General features: G+C 56.5%; 1 protein-coding gene across 1 annotated transcript in view; it reads left to right on the forward strand.

The window, feature by feature from the left end:
* The first annotated feature begins 3,206 nt into the window (after positions 1 to 3,206).
* The window catches only part of ARHGEF19 (Rho guanine nucleotide exchange factor (GEF) 19), a 14,946-nt gene continuing 6,283 nt past the window's right edge, over positions 3,207 to 11,869 (forward strand). Inside the window, exons 1-12 of the mRNA XM_011993951.1 lie at positions 3,207 to 3,376; positions 6,797 to 7,236; positions 7,631 to 7,915; positions 8,074 to 8,197; positions 8,274 to 8,350; positions 8,631 to 8,893; positions 9,505 to 9,665; positions 9,759 to 9,911; positions 10,175 to 10,304; positions 10,402 to 10,476; positions 10,650 to 10,739; positions 10,907 to 11,067. Of these exons, the coding sequence (XP_011849341.1) occupies positions 6,825 to 7,236; positions 7,631 to 7,915; positions 8,074 to 8,197; positions 8,274 to 8,350; positions 8,631 to 8,893; positions 9,505 to 9,665; positions 9,759 to 9,911; positions 10,175 to 10,304; positions 10,402 to 10,476; positions 10,650 to 10,739; positions 10,907 to 11,067 (1,931 nt within the window). The 5' untranslated portion in view covers positions 3,207 to 3,376; positions 6,797 to 6,824. The remainder of the gene's footprint in view (positions 3,377 to 6,796; positions 7,237 to 7,630; positions 7,916 to 8,073; positions 8,198 to 8,273; positions 8,351 to 8,630; positions 8,894 to 9,504; positions 9,666 to 9,758; positions 9,912 to 10,174; positions 10,305 to 10,401; positions 10,477 to 10,649; positions 10,740 to 10,906; positions 11,068 to 11,869) is intronic.

Genomic DNA, 11,869 nt, shown 5'->3' on the forward strand with positions numbered 1-11,869 from the left:
CTCTCCACGGCCACCTGGTCCCCACCCACACGGTGCAGTGTCTACTCACTATGTGGCAATGCTCTAGGGAGTCGAAGTGAACATGGGGGAGCAGGGGAACCCTAATCACTCTGAACTTAATGGCCATCGGTTGGCAGCTAAGGAAAATACTTTGGGGCCGGGTGCGGTGGCTCACGCCTGTAATCCCAGCACTTTGGGAGGCCGAGGTGGGTGGATCACCTGAGGTCAGGAGTTCGAGACCAGCTAAACCAACATGGAGAAACCCCATCTCTACTAAAAATACAAAACTGGCCAGGGGTGGTGGCGCATGCCTATAATCCCAGCTACTCGGGAGGCTGAGGCAGGAGAATCACTTGAACCTGGGAGGCAGAGTTTACGGTGAGCCGAGATAGCGCCATTGCACTCCAGCCTGGGCAACAAGAGCAAAACCCTGTCTCAAAAATAAATAAATAAATAAATAAAATACTTTGGGGGACTAGGGCACGGGCCATGAAACCTCTGCTGTGTATTCCAAGCCCGTAGTGTATGAATAATAAGATCAATAAGAGTTCAGTTAGCCGAGACACCCCCTATTAGACTTTCACACACTTTTCACCACGAGACCCTCCTAAAAGCCTGGTGAGGCAGTACCAGGCAGTGGTGAAGGACTCAGGTTGGTGGTGTGGTCAGACAGACCTGGGTTTCTTTTCTTTTTTTTTTAGACGGAGTCTTGCTCTGTCACCCAGGCCGGAGTGCAGTGGTGTGACCTCAACTCACTGCAGCCTCTGCCTCCCTGCCTCCCGGGTTCAAGCGATTGTCCTGCCTCAGCCTTCCAAGTAGCTGGGATTACAGGTGTGCGCCACCACGCTCAGTCGATTTTTGTATTTTTAGTAGAGACAGAGTTTCACCATATTGGCCAGGCTGGTCTCAAACTCCTGACCTTGTGATCCGCTGGCCTTGGCCTCCCAAAGTGCTGGGATTACAGGCGTGAGCCAATGCGCCCGGACTATTTTTGTATTTTTAGTTGAGACAGGTTTCACCGTGTTGGCCAGGCTGGTCTAGAACTCCTGACATCAGGGGATCCACCCACTTCGGCCTCCTAAAGTGCTGGGATTACAGGCGTGAGCCACCGTGCCCGGCCAGACCTGGGTTTCAATACTAGTCCCGCCCCTTATTAGCTGTGTGACCCTGGGCAAGTTATTTAATCTCTTGAACCTCAATGTCATCTGTAAAATAGGGACTTCATAGAACTGATGAGAGATTTCAAAGGGATAATGCTCATGACTTAACTTGTACAAGCCTTTTAAACAGCTGGCCCCCCATATCCTCAGGTTCTGCATCCTTGGATTCAACCAACCATGCATGGAAAATGAAAATAAAAACAAAAAATAACGACGACAAAAATAATGCAAATAAAAAACATTACAGGATAACAACTATTTACATAGCATTTACACTGTATTAAGGTGTTATAAGTAATATAGAATTGATTTAAACGGTACTGGAGGGCCAGGCATGGTGGCTCACGTCTATAATCCCAGTAATTTGGGAGGCCAAGGCTGGTGGATCGCCTGAGCCTAGGAGTTTGAGACCAGGCTGGACAACCTGGTGAGATCCCATCTCTACAAAAAATACAAAAATTAGTCAGGTGTGGTGGTGCACGGCAGCGGTCCCAGTTACTCAGGAGGCTTAGGTGGGCGAATTACCCAAGCCCAGGAGGTTGACGAGCCTGCAAGTGAGCCCTGTAATTGCACCACTGCACTCCAGCGTGGATGACAGAGTGAGACCCTCTCACTTGAGTACATTTTTTTTTTTTTGACAATAAATACATAAAATAGACGGGATACAGTGGCTCACGTCTGTAATTCCAGCACTTCGGGAAGTTGAGGTGGGTGGATCATTTAAGGTCAGGAGTTCAAACCCAGCCTGGCCAACATGGTGAAACCTTGTCTTGACTAGAAATAAAAAAAAAGTAGTAGGGTGTGGTGGCATGCACCTGTAATCCCAGTGACTGGGGAGGCTGAGGCAGAAGAATTGCTTGAACCTGGGAGGCAAAGGTTGTGGTGAGCTGAGATCCCGCCACTTGCACCACCACGCCTGGGTGACAGAGCGAGACTGCATCTCAAAAATAAATAAATAAATAAATAAATAAATTAATTAATTAATTAATTAATTAATTAATTTTACTGGAGGATGTACAAAGGTTTTAGCAAACACTACGACATTTTATATAAGGGACTTGAGCAGCCATGGATTTTGGTATGGGAGGGTTCTAGAACCAATTCCCCACAGATTCTGGGTACCAAGGGACAACTGTACTCACCTAAGTGGTAGCAGTAACAGTATCTACCTGACAGGGTCATGGTGGAGATTAAATGAGTAGATACATGCGAAGTGCTCAGGACAGTGCCTGGCACTTAGTAGGTGAACAATAAGTTCGCCCCATAAGTATTAGTATGTGTACACATCTGCACATTAATATTAAGTGCCTGGCAATTGCTGGAAGCTCAAACAGATGGCAGGTAATATTAGGGGAAAATGCAGCTTCCCCTTCCACAGGGTTGGGAAGATTGCATGCTGGGCATACAGCATGCCCGTCTTACTGGAGGCGGTTTGACTTGGCTATTTGATTTGGTTTATTGAGGGCTCAATTGGTATAGTCTGGGAAGGCCTCATGGTGGAGGTGGCCACTGGAGATGGTGGGGCAGGTCATTCCAGCCAGTGGGAAAGGATGGGCCATTTGCAAGGAGTGGCTGTACTAGATGAGGAGAGGCTGTCCAGGATGATGCCAGATGTCACATCACCAACTTTCAGGATTGATTTCTGTCTCCCGACCATAGGGATGAGTGTTCCCATTTGATAGATGCAGTAATAGGATCAGAGAAGGTCATCAGGGTTCTCAGGGTCCCTAAGGAGTCCAAGGCTTGGGAGGCTCTCTGTGAAGCTCCCAGGATGCTCCCCAGCTCCAAGAAGTCCCCTGAACACGCCCATGTTTGGGAAGCTCCAGAAGAGTGGTGACCTGTCTCCTAGGAGCAGAAGCAGTGCCTCCCCCATCTTGAGGACCTGGGTGTAGGGTCCTTTAGAGCTTCACTTGGGCATAGGACTCCCATTGTTCCAGCCCCCCTCTTGTACCCCAGACTAGCCAAACCGGTTCTGGGGAAGGGGGGCGGGGAGCAGGCACGTTGAGACAGCCGCCTGCCTCTCTCTGCAAGGTTCCCTCCTCCTTCACCTCCCCCTCCCTGCCCCACACAATACCCAGGAGCTTGCCTTGCTCGGCTCTGGGGCCATGCTGACATGCTGACATCGCCCCCTGAGGACTTGGCTGCAGCCCCAGAGCCCCCAGGGTGTCCCGGAGCCCTGGACTGTGCTGGCAGCAGGACGGAGCTCCCTGGCTGAGGTAGGGCCCCACCTGGGTGCCAGCAGTCCCATTCTCTTCCCGCCAGTTTTCCCCGCTGAGTGAGCCCTTTGTGCTGCCTGCCTGGTCTCTGATCCTGGCCCTGACCCACTATGGCCTTCTGGGGCTCTGTGAACCACTTGGCCTGGTTCCCCTTTCCAGCCATGACTTCCCACTTGGCTTTATTCCTTAAAGGGCAGAGAGGCCCTGGCAAGGTCTCCGCTCTTCTGGGCAGCAGGGCAAGGGGCACCCGGGAGGGGGCAGGGAAAAGCTAGGTACAGGAGGCCAGAAACGCTTTTTCTGACCATGGTGGTGTCCAGGGACTCTCTGGCAGCCTTGCTAAATGGGCCCATTGCCCTCTGCAATTAGCAGCGCCCACCAAGGGTACTTTCCTCGGCCCCTGCCCATCCTTCTTAGCGCAGATATATTTATGATGAGACATGTTTCTCAGAGAGGGCATTGGGTGGTGGTGCGGTCTCTTAGGAGCCACTTTACAGATGGGAATACTGAGGCCAAGGGACGGGCTATGACTTGCCTAAAGCCACACAGCTGGTCAGTGTCAACACTGGGCCTAGAAGCTTGGGCGGGGGGTATTCTCTTTGGGCTCCAGAATGGCCCTTGCCTAGTAGACGCTAGAGTCTCTATCCTGTGATTGTGCCTCAGGAAGGTAATGTTTCTGCTGTCTGGGGCTAGTTCTCTTTCTGAGGTTTTTGTTTGTTGTTTTTTTTAACAGAGATGCGCTACACACAATATGAACACAGCTTGTCCCTCTTAGCTCCCCAGCATTGGGGTTGGGTGGGCCAAACCCCTGGAGGGCCACAGGGCTGGCATCCCAGCTAGATGGGTCATTCTTATTACCCCTTGTCCTGAGCATAGGTGGAGGCTGACACACTCCTGACTTCCCCGCTAGGGACCCGCCTCCAGCTTCATCTCCCCGGGAAGCCTTCTATGTCCCCTCCCCACATTCACCTAGCCTTCTCCTCTGCGGTCTTAACTGGCGGTACCCCTGCTGCAAAGCCTCAATGTTTTGCCGACTTATCCCTGCGAATGATGGGAGAGAGGATCCCTCCCTGCCCTCCAGGGGCTTCCAGAACCCAAGTGCTAGAATCTCCCAGCATACCAGGGGGCAGGGGGCATGTGTACATGCCTGCACATGTGTGCCCCCAGAAGCAAGCAGGACTTCTGTGTCGAGGACTCCTGATTCCTGCAGAGAAAAAGACCTGTCTGCGGGCAGGGGCCTCCTTCCACACACTCCTACAATGTAATGTGTGTCTCAGCCTCGCTCCTTCATCTTCCCCATCTGTGTGAAGGCCTGAGCCGCATTCTGTCTAGAGAAAGACTGATGGTAATAAAAATACTATCCTGTTTGTCAGATAAGGAGACAGTCTCAGGGAGACTTGCTCAGATGGGCACTCTTCAGGCTAGAGGTTGGACAGAGACTGACGGTACAAGCCAGAGTGGCCACTATAGAGATGGTCCCTTTGGAGCAGCCAGTCCTCTTCTTCCCACCCTCCCAGGCAGCGGGGTGAAGGGAGCGGGAGGAAGCAGTTGAGAAGCTGTGCAGAGAGACTGGGGCCTGCCACAGACCCAGCTATCTTTCACTGGGTCCTCTTCTCCCTCCCTGTCTCCAACAGTGACTGACACTGTCACTGCTCAGGCCAAGGCTTTCTCTCAAAGTGCACTAGGTATTTCAGCCAGGGAGCAGTTACCTATTACCTCCTCCAGGAAGTCTTCCTGGAATACCCAGGTTGAGTTGAGCCCAGCACCCTCCTCTGATGGTTCCTCTGGCTTGGCTCTTGCCAACCTGGATTGTAACTGTTTTCGTTTTTGGCTCTCCCACTAGACTGGCAGCCCATGGGCATGAAATGTTTGTCCATCTGTCTCCCTGGGTTTTCTGGGCTTCATCTGTGTCACTGAGGATCTGGTTGGCCTGAAATTGTCAGCGTCTCTGTCTCCATCTCTGGGTCCCTGAATGTCTCAGCATCTGTGGTTTTTCTGTTTTTGAATGTCTTGGGGTCTTGGTTTCTGAGTTACTGGCTAAGTGGTCTCTGTTTCTCTAGGTCTCTCTCAGTCTTCATCTCCTGGCTCTCCTGGTCCTGCCAGGCTGGGCACTGCCCCTTTGGCCTGAGGGGGCCTCTGGGGGGTCCTGGCTGCCCGGCCTGCCCACAGCGAGGCCAGGCTAGGGTAGGCCCCCGCCCAGCCCGCTGCCTGCTCCCTCCCTCCCTCCCTGCTTGCCTCACCACAGGGTTTGATGAATCAAACTCTTTGTCTGGGTGGGATCTCCCCCAGCCAGCTGGGCAGAGGGCTTCCCCTGCCGGAACAGCCAAACAGCATCAGCAGCGGGCCTGGGCCCGGAGAGGTGAGGGGCTGCAGGAGGGAGGCTGGCAGAAGGCCACAGGGCAAGAGCTGCCGGGGCTTGAGCCTCTCAGATCATCAGGTCTGTCCCGATCGAAGGGCTGGCTCCCCGGGGATAACTTCCTGCCCAGAAAGGACCCATCCAGCCTGGCCTACCCAGGGGTTGGAAGCTGGGGTGGGGAACAGCCCTTCTTTCACTCCAAACCGGGGGGGTTGGGGCACCTCCCTGAACTTCAGGAGGGCCCCTGCCTGATCTGGGTGATGGCCCGCCTGCCAGTCCATGACCCTCCCAGCCAACTTGGCATGGGTGTGGGCACCACTCAGCGCTGAAGGCCGCAACTCTGGGCAAGGGTCGGGGGGATGGGGGGAGAAATATCAAAGCAAGGACCTGTGGGCTGGTGTGTGTCTGCATCCTGGGGTGTGCGTGTGAAGGGGACAGGAGGATGAGAAATCTTGGGTGCCTGTGTAAGTATCGGATGGGTCAGTGTGTTTGTGAGGAATTTGTTAATGTATATGGTTGTGTAAAAATGTGTGTGTCTGTGACTGTGTGAGCCTGAGTTTGAAATGTTTGTATCTATGAAAGTGCACATGTCATTCTATACTTGGGAGAAAATGTAGTGTGGATGTATATGCTGGGACATGGATTTGTGTGACGATGTATGTATTTGCATGTCTGGTGACAGGTCGGTGTGTGTTAGAGAAGGTACAAGGTGGTTAAAATCACCGATTTGAAAGCTAGAATGGCCAGGTTAGAATCCTGGCTCCACTATTTACCAAATAACCTCTCTGTGCCTCACTTTCCTCACCTATAAAATGGGGATAATAAGAGCATCAACTCACAGGGTTGTTGTGAGGATTAAATGAGATAATATGTGTAAAGTACTCAGTCTATCATTCAGGCAATGCCAAGCAAGTATCAGCTATTTCTATATAATTAGACATGTGAGTGCGTTTGTGGAGATGTGTGCACATGAGTGTACACAGGGGTTTGTCCAGGCCTCCAGGGGTGGTGGCTTACTGGCCAGCCCTGCTGTCCTCTGTCTAGATCTGATATCTTCTCTTTTGCAGGGCCAGGTGGTGGCAGAGCAAAAGAGGAATGGACTGTGGCCCACCTGCTACCCTCCAACCCCACCTTACCGGGCCACCTGGCACTGCCCGCTGCCCTGTAGCAGTGTGCCAGCAGGAAAGCCTGTCCTTTGCAGAGCTGCCCGCCCTGAAGCCCCCGAGCCCAGTCTGTCTGAACCTTTTCCCTGTTGCCCCCGAGGAGCTTCGGGCTCCTGGCAGCCGCTGGTCCCTGGGGACCCCTGCCCCTCTCCAAGGGGTGCTATGGCCATCATCCCCAGGAAGCTCAGATACAGAGATAACTGGCGGGGGGATGCGGCCCAGCAGGGCTGGCAGCTGGCCACACTGTCCTGGTGCCCAACCCCCAGCTCTGGAGGGACCCTGGAGTCCCCAGCACACACAGCCACAGCGCCGGGCCAGCCACGGCTCAGAAAAGAAGTCTGCCTGTGAGTCACCCTTGGGGAGGCAGGTGTGGGTGCCACAGTGGGGGGGGATAGGGGAGGAGCTGGGCAGTTCCTTAACCTCTATGTCCCAAGGTTCCCCCAAAAGTCAGGACAAGTGGTAGATTAGTGATAAGGAAACCAGCAGGACTCAGGGAAGGCAAGTGACTTGTCCAAGGTTATGCAGTGAGTGAGTCACCATTGCCTGGTCCCTCTGCCTACTGCAGTCAGGCCTTGTGCTGTCCTTATCCCTCTCGTGGACCCCAGGGCTCTGGGGACCAGAGGCTAGCAGAAACACAGGCCTTTCCTTTGGGCATGGCGCCTGAACCTCCCCAGGTGCTCAGGGCCAGGCTGGGGGAGACTCCAGCCTGTGCTCTCACACCTTGCCCCCCAACCCTAGGGCGCAAGATGCGGGTGTACCAGCGTGAAGAGGTCCCCGGCTGTCCCGAGGCCCACGCTGTCTTCCTAGAGCCTGGCCAGGTAGTGCAAGAGCAGGCCCAGAGCACAGAGGAGCCCAGGCCGCTGGAGCTGACTGGATCCACCCGAGTGAGTCTCGAGGGTCCTGAGCGGAGGCGCTTCTCGGCTTCGGAGCTGATGACCCGGCTGCACTCTTCTCTGCGCCTGGGGCGGAATTCAGCAGCCCGGGCACCCATCTCTGGGTCAGGCACCGGAGCAGCCCGGGAAGGTACCAGCTCCTCCCATGGGCCCTGAGGGCAGCTAGATGCCGGGTGGGGGTGGGGGATGCCCACTCACCGGCCGCCTGAGGCCGTCAGGGTGCCCGGTCCGGGGCCCAGGCCCCAGGCCCTCTCTGGACCCCCCACCCTCAGTTCTTGCCCTCTCCAGGGAAAGCATCGTCTCGAAGTGTAGAGACGACGGGACCGGGTGTCGGGACCGGGTGTAGGGACCGGGTGTCGCGGTCAGCCCTTGGTGACTCACGAGAGGGCCATGGCGATTGGTCCGAGCCCAGGTACCACCTCCCGTTTGGGCTTGGGTCCGAGACAGGGTGCAGGCGAAGAAGGGCCGTGACGCTCTCTCTTTCCTAGGCTAGACACGCAGGAAGAGCCTCCTTTGGGGTCCAGGAGCACCAACGAGCGGCGCCAGTCTCGATTCCTCCTTAACTGTACGTGGGAGGGGATCCCTGGGAGGAGGTAACGGAGGAAGGGGCTGCGGTGTGGAACCGGGGAAAAGGGGGTTTAGAGAGTTGAGAGGTAGGGATCGAGTGAGAAACGGAGAATGGAACTATCGGTATCTAGCACGCAGTAGGTGCTCAATTTGTTTATGGTATGAATGAATGAATGAATGAATGAATTCACTATGTCCAGATATCCGAACCGCAGCAAAAGTTAAGTGACGCGGCCTCTTGAGGGAACCCACGGTCTTGCCCGCCCGTCTTTCCCCAGCCGTCCTCTATCAGGAATACAGCGACGTGGCCAGCGCTCGTGAACTGCGGCGGCAGCAGCGCGAGGAGGAGGGCCCGGGGGACGAGGCCGAGGGCGCAGAGGAGGGGCCGGGGCCGCCGCGCGCCAACCTCTCCCCCAGCAGTTCCTTCCGGGCGCAACGCTCGGCGCGAGGCTCCACCTTCTCGCTGTGGCAGGATATCCCCGACGTACGCGGCAGCGGCGTCCTGGCCACACTGAGCCTGCGGGACTGCAAGCTGCAGGAGGTGGGCGCGCGCGGGGACCCGGCGGGGCGGGGGCGGGGGCGGGCCGGGGAGTACGCGGTCCGGGGACTTAGCGGGAACCGGGCCATAGAGGAAGGGGGACACACAAACGGGAGTGCTGGCACCACTGTCCGCGCGGAAGGCTGGCTCTAGGACCTGCCTACACGAGGCCGTCTGGAAGCGAGGACAGCAAGCCGCGGAGCGGGAGGCTAGGGGAGCCAGGCTTGGGTGCGGGCAGAGGGCGGAGCCAGCGGGACGAAGCCTAGGATAGGACAGGGCCGGATGAGGGGCGGAGCCATTGGGAGTGCAAAAGCCTGGTGGGCGCGGAACAAGGCGGGGACAGAATCAGGGGCGGGACCTGGGGGCGGGCGGGCTCGGGGAAGAACGCGTCGGGACTGGGCTAAGGGGAGTGGCGGGATCTAGGGCAAGCGGGGTTTGCACAATTGCTCGTGGCAGGAGTTGGGTCGCTGGGCCTGCCCGGCGCCAGATTAGGAGTGGGGCTGGAGAAGGGGCGAGGACGCGAGGTGTGGCGGCCTGGGGTCCGGGGATGCGAGGCCAGGGCCTCCGAGGTGAACCGGCCCGGCCCTTTCGACCCCGTGTGCGCCCTCCCTCAGGCCAAGTTTGAGCTGATCACGTCCGAGGCCTCCTACATCCACAGCCTATCGGTGGCTGTGGGCCACTTCTTAGGCTCTGCCGAGCTGAGCGAGTGTCTGGGGGCGCAGGACAAGCAGTGGCTGTTTTCCAAACTGCCCGAGGTCAAGAGCACCAGCGAGAGGTGAAGTGCTCTGGCCTGGCCCAGGGTGGGGACCGAGCCTGTGGTTGGCCGGCTTCCAGATCTGGGATCTCCATCCTGGCTCTGACTCCTCAGGTTCCTGCAGGACCTGGAGCAGCGGCTGGAGGCAGATGTGCTGCGCTTCAGCGTGTGCGACGTGGTGTTGGACCACTGCCCGGCCTTTCGCAGAGTCTACCTGCCCTATGTCACCAACCAGGCCTACCAGGAGCGCACCTACCAGCGCCTGCTGTAGGGCTGGGGGCTCTGAAAGGGGCGGGGGCGTGGAGGGAGTCTCAGGCAGGTGTAGACACTGAGGACTGGGTGATGCAAGGTGACTCTGGGAGGGAAGGGGCCCCTGAAAGGGTCTCTGTGACCAGGATAAGGTGAGATGCAACCCCAAGGGGCAGTAAGGATGTGCTGAGAAGGTCCCTAAGGGCCCTGTGGATGGCCAGGGTTGTGGATCCCAGGAGTTCAGGCCTACCTGTGATTCCAGAGCCCTTCCCATTTTCCAGCCTGGAGAACCCCAGGTTCCCTGGCATCCTGGCTCGCTTGGAGGAGTCTCCCGTGTGCCAGCGTCTGCCCCTTACCTCCTTCCTCATCCTGCCCTTCCAGAGGATCACCCGCCTCAAGATGTTGGTGGAGGTACCTCGAGGGGACAGGCTGCAGTGAGGGCTGGGTGGGCGGGCCGGGTCTCAGGAGAGTATGAGGCCTGCCTCATTGTGCTGATCCCACCTTCCAGAACATCCTGAAGCGGACAGCACAGGGCTCTGAAGATGAAGACATGGCCACCAAGGCCTTCAATGCGCTCAAGGAGGTGAGCTGGGCAGGGCAGGGGCTGCTTGGCTCCTGGGGCCCCCCGGGGCCCCCAGCGTGTCTCTAAAACAGCCCCCAGCTGTCAGAGTCTCCGGTCCCCAGGCAAGAGTCTGAGGCTGGGCTCTGGGAGCCAGGGCTGAGGGGCTGCAGGTGACCTCCCCACGGCTCCCCCAGCTGGTGCAGGAGTGCAATGCTAGCGTACAGTCCATGAAGAGGACAGAGGAACTCATCCACCTGAGCAAGAAGATCCACTTCGAGGGCAAGGTGTGTGTCTGCCGCCAGCGGGATGGGCACTCCAAGGGGCAGCTCTTGTTTCTTCCTTGCCCTAGGGGCTTCAGGCCAGTTCATCGCTGCCCACACCCTCCCCTCTGCTATCCTGTGCTCTCTGCCCGGTGACCCTGGGCCTGACCCATCCTTCTCCATCCCTCTAGATTTTCCCGCTGATCTCTCAGGCCCGCTGGCTGGTTCGGCATGGGGAGTTGGTAGAGCTGGCACCACTGCCTGCAGCACCCCCTGCCAAGCTGAAGCTGTCCAGCAAGGCAGTCTACCTCCACCTCTTCAATGACTGCTTGCTGCTCTCTCGGCGGAAGGAGTGAGTTGGGGCAGTCGGGGGTGGGTAGGTACACTGGAGCCAGGCTCTCTTCCTCCCTACCACTGGGCTTATGACCAGTCCATCCCTGGGCCTGGGAGCCCCTGCCTGTGCCAGGTGGTGCTGCCAGGGCACCCTGAGACTTGGAGGCTCCTGAAGCAAAGGCAGAGATGTGAGACAAGTCAATGTTCCAGAAGGGAGAATCAAGGGCTAGACTGTATGCCGAGGACTGGGAGCTGCTGTGAGCTTCAGCCAGTTAGAGCAGAGACTAAGCGCATGACCCTGGAGTCTCAACTCTGCCCCGAGTCACAGCTACGCCAGAAGCCAACTTTTACTCAGTACCTACTCTGTGCAAGGCATGCTATGTGGACTATTCCCTTTAATCCTCCAAATCCCTCCCTGGGAAATAGGCTTCTCTGTTACTCTCAGATCATGGAGCTAGTAGGTGGGGGAGCTAGGAGGATGCCAGCTCTGTCTGATGGCAGCACCGTGCCTCACTCACAGTGAACGCTCCCTCAGTATTAACTGTGATTATAAGTGAGGAGTGAGGTAGAAGACTACCTGGATAAGGTGAATGGGATGAAGGATGGACATGTGGGATGGTGGCTCACACCTGTAATCCCAGCACTTTGGGAGGCCAAGGTAGGAGAATCACTTGAGTCCAGGAGTTCAAGACTAGCCTGGGCAACATAGTGAGACCCCATCTCTTAAAAAAAAAAAAAAAAAAAAGGATGGACATGTTATGCTATAAGAAGAATTCATTCCTGATTTGTTTGTTCATTTAGTAAAGAGTCACTGAATCTCT

Source organism: Mandrillus leucophaeus, unplaced genomic scaffold, assembly GCF_000951045.1.
Source record: "Mandrillus leucophaeus isolate KB7577 unplaced genomic scaffold, Mleu.le_1.0 Scaffold439, whole genome shotgun sequence".
Lineage (NCBI taxonomy): Eukaryota > Metazoa > Chordata > Mammalia > Primates > Cercopithecidae > Mandrillus > Mandrillus leucophaeus.